This window comes from Astatotilapia calliptera, chromosome 7 (genome assembly GCF_900246225.1).
Source record: "Astatotilapia calliptera chromosome 7, fAstCal1.2, whole genome shotgun sequence".
NCBI lineage: Eukaryota > Metazoa > Chordata > Actinopteri > Cichliformes > Cichlidae > Astatotilapia > Astatotilapia calliptera.
This window is the reverse complement of record NC_039308.1, coordinates 39,402,557-39,422,783: the sequence shown is the minus strand read 5'-3', so window position 1 is coordinate 39,422,783 and position 20,227 is coordinate 39,402,557. Positions and strand designations below refer to the sequence as shown.

Here is a 20,227-nt window from a genome sequence, read left to right as displayed (position 1 = left end):
CGGTCCTTCTGGGCTGCCATGGCGAGCATGTGTGGCTGGTTAGTACAGTTGGATGTCTCGAGACCACTTTTACGTGATCTTGGTCTCGACGGACTTTGGTCTTGTCTTGGTCACGTCTTGGTCTCGCTGTCTCGGTCTTGCTTTCTCAGATCGACATAGTGGTTGGGAGATTTGGAGTCAAACATCGGCGGAGCGGGGTGGGGGGGTGGCTTACTGGGCTTAAGCCCGCGTCGTTTTTTCAGAAGCATGGGGTCTTTTGGAGTGTTTCATAGTTAGATGCCTGACTGACAACTGTATAAAATAAAAACTACACATATTATTCGAAGCACATAGCGCACAGTCATAAATTCCCCCTCAATTTGGTATGATCCGAGCTCAGACACTAGGTGACTGAGCTCAGCACTTACACATGTGAACGAGGGGGGAGAAGCTGCTGCCTGTGAGTTTACTGTAGGAGAAGCACAGCCAGGCAGACAGAGGAGAACTGAAGTTCGAGCAGGTACCAAAGCAAATCATTCGTACTGTACAAATAATGTAAATATGACGGTGTATCACGAAAGATTGATGTCAAACTGATCACTTGACCCATATTACGTTACTTGTTCTTCGAGTGAATCAACAAATGGCGAAATGAAAAACTGAACAACAACAATGCTGTTTTTTAGAGTCTTAGCTTACATGTGTGTTTATTTCATATTTTCAGTTGTTTCCCTCCACGGCTAAATAAATCGGTTTCATTAATGCACTGATATACAAGAATGGACATAAGGAGCTTCTCTCAAAGAAAAAACTCTGGTAGTATTTTATATATTGTGCTTTGTATGTTGTTCAGTATATTTCTATGCAAAACAAGAGGAAGTTCAATACACAGCAGTATATTCACAGTTTAAACCAGATATTTACATAGGCTTTATGGAAAAATACATTTTTCTACTGTTAAACATCAATTTAGAGTAAACTTGTTTGGTTTTAGATAAATAAATATTGAAATATCTTTTGAATTAGTTAAATGTCAGAATAAAGAGAGACAGAGCTGTTTATTTTTTTATCACTTTCATCAAATTTAGGAGTACATATACACTAAGTTTATTGTTAATTAATAAGAAAACTCCAGACGATTCCATTCTGAGCTGAAGAAGCTTCTGATAGGTCAGTAGAGTCCATGTGAGTAAACTGGTGGCACACCTGTGGATGCATATAAGGCAAAACACAGAGCCTGTTTCTGTGACATGGGAAAATCAAGAGATATCAACCAAAACACCAGGAAAAGAACTGTGGAGCTCCATAAGTGTGGCTCACTTTTGAATACAATTTGGTGCCATTTGCAATTAAGAAATACAGACAGTTTCTCTCTTTACTCTTAAAGTTAACAAATATGTTTTTTATATTTATCAATCTAAAACAAAATTAAACATTTAGTCTGATTTGATGTTACAATTAAAAAAGTGTTTTTATCTGAAGAGTAAATATCTGGTTTCAGCTGTATATTTGATGATTGTCAGCACAAAGAGGGAGAGAGAGGGAACAAGAGCAGGTGAGACACACATGTTAGTCAAAACTCATGAGAACATGAATCCAGTACCTAGTGTTCCTCTATGCTGTTGCATGCTGGGGGAGCAGGCTGAGGGTCGCAGATGCCAACAGACTTAATAAACTAATCCGTAAGGCCAGCAATGTTGTGGGGATGGAGCTGGACTCCCTCAAGGTGGTGTCGGAGAGGCGGATGCTGTCCAAGATAAAGACAATGTTGGATAACACCTCCCACCCACTCCATGACATGCTGGTCAGTCACAGGAGCACGTTCAGTGAGAGACTGAGATTACCGAAAAGCACCACTGAACGACACAGGAAATCATTCCTGCCTGTGGCCATCTCCCTGTACAACGCATCCACTTAACACACTGTTTGCTGCTACAACTACACATGTTTCTTTTCCAACTATTTATTTATGAGTGGCTTATGTATGTATGTATGTATATATATGTATATATTGTACTATTCTTAGTTAGTGTATTGTCTGTCTTGTCTTAATGTTGGTTTAAAATGGAGCACTGTAACAAAAAATAATTTCCCCCAGGGATCAATAAAGTATTCTGATTCTGATTCTGATTCTTTTTAGATACCATTTGTTACTTTTCAAATTCTACATTTATTAAGTTTTGCAGGCTTGTTTGCACAACAAGGCTAAATAATTATGTAAACTTTTCTGAATCTAAATAGTGGACTTTGGTAGAATTAAACAATAAGTGTAGTGCAGGTATATGATGATTTTTAGTGCTACTATCATCTAGTTCTGATTCTGGTTCTGTCTTGGTTACTGTTGTAGTCCTGTTTTAATTCCGGATCAGTTCTGGGTCTGGTTGAATTGGAGTTTAGTCCTCGTGTCTTGATACAGCCCAACTTTGTTCTGCCTTGCTGCTTAATTAAAAAAAATAGTTTAAAGTGTCCTGCATATGTCATATATATATTTTTTCCTATATGAAGTCATTCTTTTTTGAACAAAACTCAAAACACAGCCTAATAAATCTTTCAGTCATTTCAAAAGCATCAGCTCTAAGAGCCGTGCTTAGAGAGTGCTTTGTAGTGAATCAGAAGAGTCGACTCCCATTGAGCGAGAGCCGGCTCCTCACTTAATTTCCTTTCGCTGCTCAGCTCTCACACAGTGGCTCAACCATGCTCCAATCCCTCCATATTGTGGCCAATCACATGCGAGGATATAGGATAATATCATTATGTGGAAAACAGAGAGGGTGAGAGACACAACAGTCAAGTGGAGCGTGTGTCTGTCCTCTCAGTAAGTGAGTGAGACAGCGGTGAGGAGGGCTGTGCGAGTGCATCGCAAAAACACATAAATATGCCCGACACCCATAAATGAAGCAGCACCTGGCTGCAGTTTAAAGACTTTTTTGTCTCGGTCTTGGTCTCCTCTTGACTTGGTCTCGGTCTTGGTCTCGTCTCCACTTGGTCTCGGCCAACCCTCAGGTGTTCCAATCACTTCCACAGCCACAGGTAGACTGCTTCTACCAACATGGCTCCCTCTCCAGGAGCTCAGTGAGTTCCAGCATTGATACTGTGATAGGATGTTACCCGTGCAACAAGTTCGGCCGTGAAATTTCCTCTGCTAAATATTCTACAGTCAGCTGTTAGTGGAATTAAAACAGAGTGGAAGTGAGTGGGAATGACAGCAACTTGGCCATGAAGCAGTAAAACCACAGATCGGGGTCAGCTGAGGCGCAGCTTCAATCACATGTGCAGTGGTGTTAGAAATATTAGGTACACTGATTACTGTTAGCATAACCGTACATCGAAAATGTAAATGAATACGTCTAATGTGAATGAACATAAAAAACCTGTAACAGGGAATAAAATGCATTTCTAAAATCTGATGCATTGAGTGAAAGTGACAAATAGCAAAAGGATTGTGAAATTCACACTGATCTGTGTGTTAATTAACACATATGTTGTGTAACTATGGAAGTTTTTTAATACCTGTGTAAGTACATAACATCTGAAATTATGTCAAAGATGTAATTTTACAGTGGTTGTGTAACTTGTAGGATTATTGACCAAAACTGGTTAAATGAAAGATAATAATAGAAATGAATAGTTATTATTTACATATTCACAGATTTAATGACTTTGAACAATAAATGTTAAATGCCTGTAAAATTAAATGCTTGCATCATTAAAATTCAGTGAATATCATTAAATATAATTTCACAAAAACCTGTTTTAAAATAAAGTTTATAAGAGTGACATTCAGAAATATTTTGTTTCATTATTCAGTTTTTTCTAATATAGAAATATCAGTAGGAGTTAAATCAGGAACCGTTCTGCAGAAACTCAGAAAAATGGAAATGCGGGTGGTGGTGATGCGGTGGTGTTGGGGTGGTGGTGCGGGGTGGCCTCTCTGAGTTAGCAGAGGGAGTGCATGGAGTTTTCTTTGGATGAGGAGGTGATGACTTTTATCAAATAGGAAAATCAGTGGGAGGAAAACTAAAGATCATCAGCTTCCACATATAATACACTGGATCTAAATCTATAAGAACAGATGTTTCACCTTTTAAGCTGCCAGCACACAACAGCTAGTATTCAGTATTCAGTCAGTCACATCATTACACGTGATTTTATGTGGAGTCATATCTGATACTCGACGAGATCTGTAATTAGCAGTATGAAATAATTACAAAAACATCTTCTGGCTGTTTAAAAAAAGCTTCCTTAAGTTAGAAAACCATTTTAAAAGTAAAGATTTATTAAATATCTGATGGTTTTCTGTACAGCTGATGTCATCAGTAGAACAGTAGATGTGTGTAGTTATATACCTGTGTACTGCTTTTACTGCAGTATTTGACCTTTTATGGGTGGTATATCATTTTATGACATGAACTATAGATTAAATGTGCAACATGTTTCACATAAACTGTCATGGTCCGGGTGTGTCCTGTCTCCCTCCGAGTTGGCATCTCCACCCCTGGGAGGGGCCTCAGTGTTCTGCTGATTGCTCACACCTGTGGGTAATTAAGCCGGGGACTCATAAGGCCAGCGCACTCAACCTCTCTTCGCCAGATTCTCAGCTAACCCTGGTTAGTGCAGGCCACCACTATGAGGTCACACACGCTTTGTAAACTGCCTTGTCTCATTGTGTGTTTCTCTCACAGCCACGCACCAAGTTGCCAGACACAAATCTCCGCCGATGAGCTCCAATCCGGACGCTGGACCACCTGACAGTCCCACTGGCTGTTCACCCGACTCACCTGCCTGCCTCCCTGCTTCAACGCCAGGAATTTCGGACCACTCACCCAGACCACCCACCCCTCCACGCCACTACAGACCACCCGCGGCAAGTACGCAGTGCTAAGGAAAATTCAGAACGAACAGTTTGCCCATATTCCTCCTGAACCATACCTGAACGTCTGTACTCTATTTACAGTGACTCTGACCCTAACCCCGGACCCAGTTTGACTCTCCCTCCAGCCCAACCCCCGGAACTCCTGTTTCCACTGACCAACACCAGATTGCTTACTTAGCCCAGGCTGCTTAAAACCCCTTTGGTTTAGTTGTGGCATTTTGCACTTGTTAAACGCACATTCCAGTTTCCTGTTTATGAACACTTATTGACAAAATAAACGTTGTCTCTAAAACTACTTACGTGCTGTTCGGCTTCCAGCATTTGAGTCCTTTCTCTTTTGAGGCGGCCTCGGCCGTGACATAAACTCTCATAATAAATCAAAATAATAACAGTATTTTTCTGTTATTTTAAGCCTGAATAAAATAAAGTTAACAGTGTTCTGTTATGGTCTGTTTAACCCTCCCCAGCCACGCTGGCCCCCCCTCCGGGGTCTCAAACAGACCCTGGAGCATCCTCTGTTTAACCGTCATGCAGTCAGAATTACACGAGGTCCAGGTTCAACCTTTGAGTCCTTGGTGTTGGTGTTGTTGGAGGTTTCTGTGTCTCTGTGAAGTTGTGGACGTGCCAGTGAGCTGATGTTTGCCTGTTTATTCAGACTCTCTTTGCACAGCCAATCACAGCAGCCGTCTGCAGGCCCAGACAGACAGTGTGATGGATGGCCCCCCGCTCTATCTTTAGAAGCACTAAGAAGGCCAAAAGCCATATAATTGCAGTCCAATTAACATGGACAGAATGACTAATATGGACCTACTCCCATTTCCACCTTCCTCTCCTCCCCCTCCATCAACCTCTTCTTTCCTCCCTCACCTTTAATTTTTTCAAACATCCTTTCACTGTCCTCTCTCCGTTCGGTGTGTCTGTCGCTCCTTTGACCTCATCTTCTACTTCACACTGATGAGCAGGATAAGGCCAGTTACCCTAGTGTGTCTGTTTGTGGGTTTCTCGTGTGCCTGTTTGCTGCCTCGGCTCTCAGCCTGCTGATTTTGCTATTTCTTCTTGTAAATGCAGATGCTAGTCTTTCCCTTGAATAACCACTCAGAGAGTGGGAGTACATGCTGATAACACAAAGGAGTGATAAAAAAAAGTGGTACTGTTTTTTACTTTGGGATAACTGGAAAACCCTCTGACCTGTAAATTGTTTCAGAAGAAGTAGAAGAAGAAGAAGCCTTTAATTGTCCCACAAGGGGAAATTCGTGTGTAACAGCAGCAAGAAAGACACATATACAAACAGTACACAAGACAGAACAGAAACATGCACAATTTTTACATATTGACATCAAGGACAATGGTTGCCAAAAACAGAGTACTGTACCGTTAATAAGTTAAATAAAATTAAATACAGATAAGATGCAAACCCTGGTTATAGTGTGAATTGGTTGATAAAATAGTGCAAGTTACAGCGCTGATGTAAACATCTATGTTTGTTGGGAGCAGTTTTGATTGTACAGTCTGACAGCTGCAGGCAGGAAGGACCTGTGGAAACGCTCTTTTATGCATCGAGGATGCAGCAGTCTGTCACACAAGGAGAGCTCCTTGTGTGGCAGATGACCATGTTAGAAAGATCAGGAGTAATAAACAAATGATGGAATTTGTGGTTTTGCACTCATTGGCATCCAGAGGGAAGTTTGGATGATGGAAGGGGTTTCAGATCGTGACTAAAGCACACAGAGCCCGTTAACCCTGGCAGTGCAGACGGACGCCCACCTGAGACATCGAACTGACTGCTGCTCGCTGATACAGTGAGAGTAGCCTTTAGAGTTACTCATATTTCTGTACACTTAATGTGACTCACACTCACCTGACTTAAACCAGGTCAGCAGAAACCTGTCTTGGATCACATTTGGGGTTTGTTGTAGCCAAAGAAATGAGAATTTATCTTTCAAAGGAAGCTCATACATTTTTTATCACTGCAGTGTTTCAAAAAGGCCTGACTTTTATAATGATGGCATACACGCAAGTTTAACAGTCACTCTGGATGGTTTGAGCCATGGTTCACAATAAATTTACAAGATTATAGCAGGAGGTTTATAAGGATGCAAAAGCTGGAAAAAGTTATTCCAAACAAGTTAGTAAAACACACACACAGACACACACACACTGTTATAAAAGAAACAATGAAACAGACTGAAAAAGAGCAGCTGGATATCGTGCACTTGAACAACATTATGTGTGAAGAAAGGAGAAAAACTCACATATTAGGTTCAAGGTTCAAGGTTCTTTATTTGTCACATGCATAGTTATACAAGTATAACACACAGTGAAATGTAGCCTGACACGCTCCTCGACATGTGCAAAAATTGGGGGGGTGTGTAGAGGAAGAACATTATATATATATATATATATATATACAGACATATAGTATATACACTGGGTGAATGTGCAGTAGTAGCAGCAAGCAGGTGAATTCTGTACATTAATATGAATAGACATCTGACTATTTTACAGGATAGACAATATAAACATATTTAAAATTAAAGGAATTGAAATGTACATTGTGCCTTGGTTTAGTGTCTGGAAGAGTCCTGTCTCAGTCAATTATAGATGATGTGAGAGGGCGGGTGTGTGTGTTTAGTTCAATGACACCAAAAAGTTTTCGCACCTCCTCCACAGTACAGAAAGAATGAGGGGTTGTGCTCTGAGCAGTTACTGCTGGGAAAAGGAATCCAGACGTGGATGAAAATGTTTTTGGGAGGAAAGTCTGGCAGCTGAAGCTCAGAGAGGGTGGCTGATGTCACAAGCACATGAGGAAATCATCAGCAGACTAGCTGAAGAAGAAATTTCAGGTTCTGGACCGATTCAGATTCCTGAGATTGTCTGCTCTGATGACTGCTGATGCTCCCAGAATGCACTGCTGTCTCTGGACTTCCTGTCTAATCGCATCTCTGCTTCTGAGTTACTGACAGTTTCTGTGCGGACCGGCAGGTATTTGTAGTTTAAGATCTGCTGTGTGACGAACCCTCCTTCAGATGCTTGGGTACATACGCACCTCTGCATTCAACTCTCCCCTGCAACTCAGACATGAGGTGGCAGTGAAAACTCTCAGATCCATTAATACAGGAGAGCAACTTTGCAAGACATCTTCTTCTCTGAAACAGAACTACAGAGTCTACGCCCAGCCGTAGAAATATCAGCACATCCTTCCAGGGATAAACACACCTCCTGAGGTCATCCAGCTACCTGTGAGCACCTGCTTGGAGAGCCGGAGTGGTGACTCATTGTTCACCTGTACAAATATCATTCGTCACCCTTAGACCCAATCACACATCGATATTTCAAAGGTAAGTTTTACATTTAGGTGCAGAACAGAGTACAGCACAGAGCTTTAAGACTGTCCTCCAGCAGGTAGAGATCATACGGGTACAGGTAAGTCCCCATAGTGACAGATATCCTTTTCACATTTGTAGTTTGACCTTCGGATCATCTGCAGCAGGTCCAGAACTCAATTCCGGTCCACACTGCACTCTGTGGCGTTTTCACTCCCTGCTCAACTCAGCTCCATTCAAGATGCCTGACAAGCTTCTGTGTGGACTGGCAGCTTTTTGATGTTTGTTTGGGCTTCTGTCATTTACGATCAGTCACGCACAGAGCCCTCCTGCAGTTGCTTGGTTACATGTGCAGCTCTGCAGTCATGCAGCTGATGGATGGGAACAGATGTTGATAGATGTGACGCTCACTGATGAATGATGATGAAACCTTAAAATAGGGTAAATTTGAGGTCTGCTGGGGACTCTGCGTTGGTGTTGTAAGATCACTTCTGCTTTGGATTTTCTTTTGTCACGTTGTCAAAGCCGACTCGTGTTTTGACTTTTAGGGAACAATGAAATAAGCCCGGGTGGTTTCAAATTGAAAGCATGCTTCCTGCATGGCAGCATGGCTGAGTCACCTTCAAACGTGCACAAAGAGGGAATCTAATTCTTCATTCAGCACAGAGGGAGAGACCTCTGGGTAATTATCAGTGTGCCTGGCCGTCTCTTCCTCAGTAAGGTGGATGTTCATGATGGATCTAAGGGGGTCTGTGAAGCGTCATTTGTTCTGTTTGGGTAAGGGATGACTATGACGGTCAGCAGTAACTTTCTCACCCCAGTGCCTCAGCTACTGAGAGCAATGCTCTCTTTTTCAGGAAGGACCTGGTTTTCAGACACATTCACACATGTGAAAGCTGCTCGAGACAAAAGAGCACTTCAAGCTATATCGGTGTAACGAACAGTGACAACCTGAGAGCAAGAGGGCAGAGCTGGCCTCAAGGTTAGGAAAAAGACGGGCAGGTCGAGGTTTGATCGGCAGGCAGAATGTGGGAGGTACAGTGCAGCATCTTCATCAGGGGCTAAGGGTTGTGTTCAAACCCCTCTTAACCCAAAGAACCCAAAGAAGTGCTTTCTACTCAGACAGCCGATCAAACTGACCTCTGAGACACAAGTGCCTCTCACAGTTTGGACGTTGGTTTAAATGTTGGTTTGAACTTTGTTTTTTTGGTGAATTTGTTTGTTGGTCTTTCTTTAGAGACTCATTTAAAAACGTTGCCATGCTGTGCAGTCTTGTTGGCACTATGAATTTAGTCAAACCTTTCAGACCAACCGGAGGATTTCTGCTTTGATGGCTCATCAAAGAGCGGGATTTGTGTCACTGAGTCTTGCGTGATTGTTTTCTTAAGTTTTCTACTTGCTTGTTTAGACTCTAAACCACAAAGGTACATGGGGCAGAAATGGACATCATTGGTTTGTCCAGTTTGTTTAGTCAATTGTCTGGTTGTGTCCTGTATGCTGAGCTGAACCTTAAACACTGCTACTCCATGTCTACAAACTATAAATCCTTCTAGAGGAAAGTCTCACTGCTCTGCAGCTTCTGGGCTTTTATTTTGAAGCTCCTGTGTGAATGAATGGAGAAAAAGCCAAGCATTGCTCAGCATGACATGAAAACTGCACGAACAGAATCATCAGTCAAATCTGAAAAAAACAAACAAACAAACAAACAAACAAACAAAAAACACTCAGTTACAAGTGACCTTTTCTCTACATGCAACAAATATAAAGATCATTGTAACTACACTGACTTCATCATTCACTGACTATATTTTTTCTTTCAGAAAGTCAGGTTTCAGTTAACAGGCTAACAAGAGTATCACAGACATCCTTCTGCCAGGCCTTGTCATCCCAATCTTCTTCCTTGGGAATCCTGACAAGAAGGGGTGTAGATAAGAAATATAATCCCTCAAGTCTATCTCGGAGTTCCACCAGGACGCTGCAGCTCCTCAGCCCTTCTCTCGAAGGCTCAGTTCATCCACATGTGCCTACAGTCCTGCTCTTTAGATCCAGACTCAGAGCTCATTAACATACGTGATGCATCAATGATAAACAACAAGAGATAATCAGTTACAACAACAACACAATCAATCCCACAACTGCCCTCCTCTCCATTCCCCACTCCGTCCCAGCCTTCATGAAGAAGACCCCAAGTTTCCCGACCGCATTTGGTCAGGGGAGCAACTCATCCTCTAACTATGAGGAGCAAGGAGCAGTTAGGAGCCGTGCTGCAGCGTTTTGAACTAGCTGCAGTCAGCCAATTGATGAAGAGGTGACACCAGAGTAGAGACTATTACAGAAGTCGAGGTGAGATGAGATGAAGGCATGGATCGCTTTCTCAAAATCTCTGAAACAGAGAAAGGGCTTAACTTTTGAAATTAGGCGAATATGAAAGAAACTGGTTTTGACTACATTTATCTATTTGTCAAATGTTAAATTGCTGTCAAAAATCACCCCTAAATTTCTTGCAAATGGTTTTTTATAATTTCCTAAGGGGCCAAGGTCATAATGGTCAGAAGGACCAAAGAGAATGACCTCAGTTTTCTGTTCATTTAGATTTTGAAAATTTAGAGCCATCCATGCCTTGACATCTTTTAGACAATCAAACAGTCCCTTCAGAGGATTCACAGATTTTCGTTTTAGTTGAAGGTTAATCTGAGAGTCATCTGCGTAAAAGTGAAACAAAATTCCATATTTTTCAAAAATAGATCACAATGGGAGCATATACATTGAAAAAAAGACTGAACCAAGGATAGAGCCCTGGGGGACTCCGCAAAAAAGGGTCGTCTTTGGAGACAATTTATCCCTGAATCTAACAGAGAAAGTATGATTAGATAAGTAGGATTTAAACCATTCCAAAGCAAGCCCTTTAACTCTGGCACATTGTTCTAGTCGAGAGATAAGAATCCTGTGATCTACTGTGCCAAAAGCAGCACTGAGGTCTAATAATATTAAAATAACAGAGTCTCCCAAGTCGGTAAAAGTTAAAAGGTAATTAGAAACTTTTGAAAGAGCGGTTTCAGTGCTGTGGTGCGTTTTAAAACCAGATTGGAATAGTTCACCAATGTCGTGTTGGTCTAAAAAGGTCTGGAGCTGCAGAAGGACAATTTTCTCCAGAACTTTTGACAAAAAAGACAATTTAGAGATTGGGCGGTAATTTGATAGAACTGTTGAGTCCAGACTCTGCTTTTTAAGGATGGGTTCCACCACAGCATGTTTAAAATCAGAGGGAACAGACCCAGACTGAAGACTGCTTTTGACAATAGAAAGCAGACATGTACCAACAGTGTCAAAAACATCTTTCAGTAACCTAGGTGGAATGATATCCAGGGTACATTTTGAAGGGCTACTTCATTAAGTAATGAAAGGGATACTGGCTCGAAGAGATCAAAAACAGCCAAGGTTGGAGCATAAAAACCTGGGTCAGAAATGGGAGGAATAATGTGGGATCTAGTATCTACAATTTTATTAATGAAGAATTTCATTAGATTCTCACATGTTCACTGCTATATGAGGATCAGCAGTGGGAGGATTAAAAACTGAGTTTATAATACCAAATAAAATCCAATGTTTATGACAGTTGTTGGACACGATCTTGGAAAAGTATTTTGTTTTGCTGCTCTTACAGCTTTCTGGTAACTTGACAGGGATTCTCTAAGTGCCTCAAATGACACTTGGAGACGGTCCTTTTTCCACTGTCTTTCCGCTTTTCTACATGTCCGTCTGCGTTCCCTGGTGTCATTATTTAACCACGGTTGGGTTTTAGGTTTTAGATACCTAGTGGTGCAAGGAGCAATGGAATCTAGTATTTCCAGACAAGCTGAGTTGAACAGAGAAAGCAGACTATCAGTGGTCGAATGAGTGGTACTGTTAGTCGGTAATGCCTGATTTGATTTTTGTAGAAACAAGTCCTCTACAGCTACACTAAGAGCTAAAAGTCCGGGTAACTAAAGAACCAGTGCCAGGTGCCAAAGGACAACAATAAAATATAAAATAACACTAGTAACAGGAAACATGAGCTTAAATTACTTTTCAAAACATTTTCATACAAAAACTTGAAACCCTGAGTCCAAGACCAGAGATCTGTTTTCCATCAGAGCCATGGGCACACAGGTAATAACATGCTTCAGTATTTGAGTTGCTCATTGTATTCTAAGCGCCAGTCTAGCCTCCCTTTTTGGAGGAACTCATTTCAGCCTCTTGTATCTGGAGTCTCATTCTTTCAGTCGGAGGAGCTTGTCTCCGTAAGTGAAATTTGGCATATTTACTGACCCGTGAATCAAAACCTTTGCCTTCCTGTTTACCCAAATTATTTGGTAAAGTTGCACCGCCCTGTCGGTCAATCTAAGGCTCCATTTTATCAAGACGATATTTAAACTGTCACTCTCCTTGAACCCAAATGCAATAAAGCAGTTCTTCTTTGCAGTCGTACCACCATCACACCTTTGTACTCCTCTGCTTCACAGTTTAAGCTCCACAGGAGAAGCAGATCTTAGATTTTAGCATAGTTGTTGAACGTGGATTGGTATAATCTGAGGAAATAAGCATGACGTTTCTTCATTCCAGGCCCAGAGCAGCTCCTTCCTCATGTTTGACTTTGTTCTGTTGTGCTTGAAATGACTCAGAGCTTCCTAAAAGTTTTATCTTAAACCTTGTGTGCTGGGTACATCCTCATTTTGTCCACCCCTGCACAAACGCAGAAACTGTGTGAGATCTAATAAAACAAGGATGAAAAGAGACAGAAAGTAACTCTCAGGCTTTGATGTGGCAGTCTGAGTACTGACATTTATTGTATGTGTGCTCAGTGTCACTCCAGCCTACGGGAAACACTGTGGATGACAGTACGTGGGCTGTGAGATGGGGAACTAATATATTTGAAACGCTAATGATGCCATCACAGCAGTATTTTCACTTTCAGAAAAAAAGGGTTTCTGGGTTTTTGCAAATGTGTGTATAAAAATATAACAAGGGCCACTTATCAGGAGAAACCAGGAACATGACGGCTGATATCTGACACTCGGTCTGCAGCCTGCTCTGCTCCTTCTGCTTCTTTAGCCCATCAGTCAAACAGTCAGAGCCACAGGGACATTCATGTTAAACATGTCTGTAGTTTCTAATAATGAGCTCAGTGTGTGTACAGTAACCCTTTATCCAGTGGCGGCTCCTGAAAAAAATCTCAGGGGGGGCAATTTTTATGATATCGACTAAAATGACCCATTTAATGAGTACATCAAACAACACAATTTTAATTTAAATTTAAAATGAACAACCATATTCTGGCCATTTGTATAGATTTGTAAAAATGAACATGAACAGATTTTTTTTTTTTTTTGAATGAATGAAAAATAACTATTGAAAACAACAACTGTAAACTGATTGGGGGGGTGGGCTAAAGAGAGAAAGAGAGAGGGATGGAGAAAGAGAGTAAATATGGTTAAGGGTTCTTATTTGTACAAGAACTTTGCTCGTCTGTCTTTCTGAGTGGCAAATTTCTCGATGAACCTGGTGTTGAAATCAGGAAGTTCTTGTGTGAGTTTTTTCTCTATGGACAGCATAGCCAGAGCGTTGAGCCGATCCTGAGCCATATTGTTTCTCAGGAAAGTTTTTATCCTCTTTAAAGTAGAGAAACACCTCTCCGATTCTGATGTTGTCATTGGTGTGGTGATGAGGATGTTAAGAAGACTTACAGTTTCGGTGAATCTGTCTTGAAGGTTGTTTTCCATCAGAACCTGATAGAGCGCCAGCGCACCACTACAACTCTGAAACTCCTCGTTGTCGTAGATCAGGGACAGTTCTGTTTTAAGTCTGGCTTTGTCCAATGAGGGATAGGCTTCCACTGTGGTTTGTAGTGCTGCATCTGGAAAATTTTTGCTGTGTTGTTGGAACAAGTCTCCTTGCAACAGAGTGGCGCTGACAAGGTGCTTGGTGAAAGAAAACCTCTCCTTGGCATGGCTCATAATGGTGTCGCACACCTATCCAATAATATATAATTGGTAAGAGTTAGATTCAGTGGTAAGACTTTGGCACATGTCTCATGTTAATCATTATTCTGAAAAAAAAAATCTGTCCATAACAAAACAAAACAGTCATGACCACTATATCAAATGACATCTGACAGCATCGTCATTAGATTTTATCTGATGATCCGATTTAAATCAGACCAAGCAGCTAGTGCTTACCTCCAGTGCCAAATGGTGTTGCCTGTCTTCCCCCAATGTTCTCCGTCTCTTTGTGGGTGGGTCTTGAACAGGTCCCCTGTACTCCTCATCCACAACCAGATTAGGAAGTGCCTCCCTGATCCAATACATAAGTTTCATTAATGGCTTCTGAAAACTGAATAGGGATATATTAACCAAACACAAACCAAACAAAGGTTGTGTTCTAATTACCGGGAATTACCGGATTTAATTAATAACCGGACCTGGTTTAATGGCTGGGGGAAAACCAGTGCAAGTAAATAAAGGCCCTGGCCATAATTTCAGGAAATAGCCTATGGTATAGGCTACATCAAATCATTACTGGGAATATACTTCATCAAATATACTTAATCAAATATTTTTCATAAAATTACTTCAAAGGCTGATATAAATCAAAATTATCTGAATTCCATTAAACATTTAAGTCACAGAACACAGAATATATGCAGAGAATTTGATAGAATCTATGCATAGATAATTAACATTTATTCTAGGTTACATATTTATGCTTTTATGCCTACCTGATAGCCTGCATGCGGCTGATGAATGTCTGGGTGATCCCTGCGATGGTGACAGAATCGATGTTTCTCTTCTGTAGGTGGTTATACAGCATGTCTACATGTGGCATTATCTTGTGAAACAAGGCCAGGAAAAAACAGAAAGCTTCGTCTTCCAGCATTCTCACGAAACCACCGGCATCTCTCTTTGTAGGGGCATCAAATCCTTCACTGTTACGGATGGTCTGAAAACACCTCACCAGATCGTCTTTATGTTCATACACTGTATTCACAGCACGACTGTTGAAGTTCCAACGGGTTGCCGATGCACTTGGAAGTCGGTGCGCCACCACCTCGTCAAGCACTGCAGTCCTCTTGCTCGATTTAGTAAAAAAAGAAGCGAATCCTGCTATGTCGGGAAAAAAGTGACTGATTTGAGGGATGTGGGAGGTTGCTTGTTGCATTACCAGGTTTAACTGATGGGCATAACAATGTACGTAGTGAGCGTTAGCATAAATGTCCTGTATCTTACGCTGCACTCCTCCAGTGGTACCCCTCATTACAGCGGCCCCATCGTAGGCCTGGGCGATCAACTTTCTCTCTTGTCCCTGGGGGAGGATGAAGCGCAGCCTCTCCGATAAGGCACTGGCTATTGCATCTGCACAAGCATTGGGTAGCTTGATGAATTCAAAAAAACGCTCTTGAATACGGTTTCGTTGGTCAATGTATCTTAGCACCATGACTAACTGACAGTGTGTAGAAATGTCAGTGGTTTCATCAGCTTGAATGGCTAAAAACTTCGCTGCCTTTACTTCTTCCACGATCCTTTCTCTCAGAACTGCCAACATGCAATCCAGGATCTCGTTCTGGACTGTTTTCGAGGTGCCTTTAAATACAGTAGCATTTTCAAGGTGTTGCCTCAAGTCGTGATCAATTGATGCCATCAAGTCGACTAAACCTCTAAAAATCCCTGGATTGTCTGAGGAATCACTTTCATCATGTCCCCGCATTGCTAGCTCAAAAGCACCACAAAACTTAATACAATCGATGATTTTAGATAAAATATGACGGTTTTTATCTACCTCTTTGTTGTGCCTTCTTAAAGCAATCCGATGTCCATCATCTAGCTGCGCCGCTATGCTAGTTTTCCCTAGCACAGCTAGCTTTACACTGTTGTCCATATGAACTCGTGAGCTTTCACGTTTTCTGCAGGGGCGCAATTTTAAGCGCCCCCAAACCATTTAATTCAGCGACGCTGATAGGTCAAATATTTATTATTTTCCCCTGGCAACCATTTAATGATAGGCTATTTCGCTGCATATCAAGGGCGCTTTGACGAGCGCCCCAGAAGAAGAAAAACACCGTTTGTTGGTTGAACTTTAATGAGTCAGCTGGTGAAAATGTTAAAATACGCCTGGCTGTATATGGGCACACACATAGTAAAACTATCATTGATGAATTTTTTAAAAATATATATTTTTACTCCTCCACATTTGGGGGGGCGGAGCCCGAGCGCCCCCTATGGGCCAGCCGCCACTGCCTTTATCACAGTTTTATTTCCCTGCTCTGTATGATGTCACAGAGAGGGGACCGGCCATGCATGAACCACACCTACCAGCTGCTTGAATTGTCTGTTTGGGAGCAAGAACCAATCACGCACTAGATGGACACGGGGGGTTAGCACTGACAGGTGATGTGAATAGTACTGATTACCTCTACATCATGGCACCTGTTACTTGGGGCGGGATCTATCAGGGAGCAGGTGAACATGTCCACAGAGGTGATGTGAGAATCAGGAAAATGAGCGAGCATGAGGATTTCAGTGACTTTGAAAACTTGTAGTTCTGTTCCTGGTTCTGCTGGAGGTTTCTTCCTGTTAAAAGAGAGTTTTTCCTTCCCACTGTCGCCAAAGCTGTCAGGGCTCTGTGTGCGGGCAGGCGGAGAGGAGAATCCAAATGCAGGACTCAGACACTGAACTGTAACTCAAACCTCAGCTTTATTGCTGGCATAAAACAAAAGATGAAACTGAGCAATGGTACTGAACATAAACTGACACAAAAACACACGGGCATGATCTGATGGTACGACGCGACACCGAGCACGGGAAAACACAGGGCTTATAGACACAGGGTAGTAATGAGGGAGTGGGCAACAGGAGGGAGACACAGCTGGGAGAGATCAGGGCTAACGAGACAGGGGGAACAAAGCTGCACACACTAACATAAGACAAAGACTTTCACAATAAAACAGGAAACATGAATCACTACTCAAAGACACGGACTCGACACAGAGGGGCGGACAGAAAATAATACATGAAACTCAAACAATACATGAAACCACAATTCCTAAAACATGGATAAACAGAAACATGAAACTCTAATAATAAACATCATCATCATCACAACAAGAGAATGAGAAAACAATCCAAAACACCAAGATAACTGAAACACAAAGTACCAGAGAAAGATAAAGAATAATCCATGATGCAAAAGTAAACCAAAACATAATAAACTCAAATTACTGGGTCTAACGTTTGATCATAACTGGTCATATGGTTGTTTTTGTTTTCTCTGTATTATTGTAGGGTCTTTACCTTACAGTATAAAGCAACTTCAGACGACTGCTGTTGTAATTTGGTGCAGTATAAATAAAATTGAACTGAATGTAACACACGACTGGATCAGAAAATCTCCAGTTCTGTAGGTCTGTGGGCGTTCTCAGTCTGCAGGGGGAGGGAACTATCAGAGCCATCCAAGGAAGGGGCGGCACTGACATAGCGACAGTGTCATGTGTGTTGAAGAGCGCTGCGTACAAAGCAGGAGAGACATTTTGTCAGGTCACCACTAGGGATGGGTATTGATAAGATTTTCACGATTCCGATTCCATTTTCGATTCTGTTTAACGATTCGATTCTCTTATCGATTCTTTTTAAAAAAGGAGAACACTAAGGTAGATTAGCTTAGAACTTTGTGTTATAGTTTCTCTTTGAACAAGATAGAAATTTAGGAGTAACATGGCCTTACAAACCCAACAGTGAGATCTTAAGAGATCCACAGCCTATGGCTCTTCAATGGGGTGTCACAGGGTCCCCAGGAAAAAAAAATTGTAAATGTAAAATAATAAAATAAATATTCTTCTGTAGCAATAACAGAGTATAACATAAATTATTCTGTAGCAATTACACAAGAATATCCAGTAATGTCCCTGCCTACAATTAAACACATTCACTTACCAAAAATCAGGGCATCTGCTGTGGCAAATGGGTGCAAGCCTTTTACCACAAACTGAGTCACTGCTCGGTGACATTCGTCTATCCTGGACTAAAAGGAGATGCTACCGGTAGACTGCAGTGAGAACTGATAGCATCTGAGCCAGACTCTGTCTGTCTCTCTCATCATGGTCACCTAAATGCACAATAATGGCAGGTTTTGTAATAAGGCAAATCGGACTAACATAATATGCACTGTTAGTTTGATTATTTACCTGCCGCATTCCGGACTTTTACTTGTAGTTGTGAAAGTGTGTTATCAGAACTGAGCAGAGGGGGCGCTGTGATCTTTATGTTCCTGTGTGTCCAAACACAGCTTCATAACATCATTAGTTAAATGTGGGTTTAAATTTTTGAATTTCAGAATTCATTTTCTTTAAAAGATGAAAGATGAGAAATGAAATTTGCTACTGCTACTCAGCTGATTTATATCCTTATTCTTTCTGCTGCAGCAGCTGGCCAATCAGAGCTCCAGCTGCTGATCGGCAGGAATTTTTCGTCACATCTCTTAATTAAAGACGGCCGTCTCTGGATCAAAACATCACAAACAGGGAACTGAGCGTGATGTTGGAGGAAGAGTTGAATGAATGGTGACACAGAGTCACACATCACACATTTGATCTAATTGCGATATGATTGTAAACACATCTGAGGGCTCGATTGTACCTGAGGAGACACTGGACAGCTTTGTCCTGGTTAATGCTGAGAACCTTCAGAAAGTTTTCTCCACAGTGAGACCCACCACATGTCTTTTAGATCCAATCCCTTCTTCACTCTTTAAAACACTTTATGGATTTTTTGAGGCTGAGCTTTTATACATGATGAATTGCTCTCTTCAGTTGGGTGTCTTCCCTGCTGCCTTTAAAACGGCGGTGGTGAGGCCCCTTCTGAAGAAGAGCAATTTGGATTGTAATGATTTTAATAACTACAGACCTGTATCCAACTTACCATTTTTAAGTAAAATCTTAGAAAAACTTGTTTTTACTCAGATTACTGATTTTCTAAATGATAGACAGATCCTGGAGATATTCCAGTCTGGATTTAGGGTGAACCACAGCACAGAGACTGCTCTCCTAAAGGTTTTAAATGATCTTAGATGTAACTGGGACGCCCAAAAGCTCTCAGTCCTGGTGCTACTGGATCTAAGCGCAGCCTTTGATACAGCAGACCACGCTATTCTTTTAAACAGACTGAAATACATGGTGGGCCTCTCTGGTGCTGTACACAACTGGTTCACTTCCTATCTCTCTGACAGAACTTTTATGGTGAGTATGGATACATGCTCCTCTAAAATCCATAAAATGACATGTGGTGTGCCTCAAGGGTCGGTTCTAGGCCCTGTACTTTTTAATTTGTATATGCTCCCTCTCGGCGGTGTCATCAGGAGGCATGGAGTGAACTTTCACAGTTACGCTGATGACACACAGCTGTACATCTCCGTGTCTCCTGATGACACCAGACCAATGGATGCCCTTTTTAACTGTATCTTGGATATAAGATCTTGGATGGCAGAAAACTTTTTACAGCTTAACCAGGACAAAACTGAAGTTTTAATCGTCGGTCCTGAGGCTCAGAGAGAGAAACTCTTGTCTAAATTAGAGGCATTTTCACTATGTCCTTCACTACAAGTGAAAAACCTGGGTGTTACTTTTGACTCTGAGCTTGGTTTTATCCCACATGTTAAACATGTAACCAAAATTGGATTTTATCATCTAAAAAATATAGCCAGAGTCCGCCCTATTCTCTCTCGGGCCAACACGGAGATGCTGATGCATGCTTTTATTACCAGTCGCATTGATTACTGTAATGCCCTGCTCTCTGGTCTTCCTAAGAAGAATATTTCAACTTTACAACTCTTGCAAAACTCGGCAGCTCGTGTGCTGACGAAGACCAGAGGGCGGGCCCACATTACACCGGTTTTAGAATCGCTGCATTGGCTCCCCGTGTGTTTCAGGATCGATTTTAAAGTTCTTTTATTGGTTTTTAAATGTCTTAATGGTCTTGGGCCTTCTTATCTCTCAGATCTGCTTTTACCATACAAACCCTCGCGGACC

General features: G+C 41.6%; 1 protein-coding gene and 1 long non-coding RNA gene across 2 annotated transcripts; one reads left to right on the top strand and one right to left on the bottom strand.

The window, feature by feature from the left end:
* The first annotated feature begins 4,571 nt into the window (after positions 1 to 4,571).
* Positions 4,572 to 5,093, top strand: LOC113025296 (uncharacterized). The gene is made up of 3 exons (XR_003272783.1): positions 4,572 to 4,586; positions 4,662 to 4,847; positions 4,934 to 5,093. It is a non-coding gene; the product is annotated as an uncharacterized LOC113025296 (long non-coding RNA).
* Positions 5,094 to 13,655: 8,562 nt separating this feature from the next.
* On the bottom strand, positions 13,656 to 15,849 carry LOC113024931 (zinc finger MYM-type protein 1-like). The gene is made up of 3 exons (XM_026172235.1): positions 14,930 to 15,849; positions 14,391 to 14,505; positions 13,656 to 14,183 (listed from the first exon to the last, which is right to left on the bottom strand). Exons 1-3 carry the CDS (start codon positions 15,847 to 15,849, stop codon positions 13,656 to 13,658), a joined length of 1,563 nt encoding a protein of 520 aa, XP_026028020.1.
* Between the last annotated feature and the right edge of the window lie 4,378 nt (positions 15,850 to 20,227).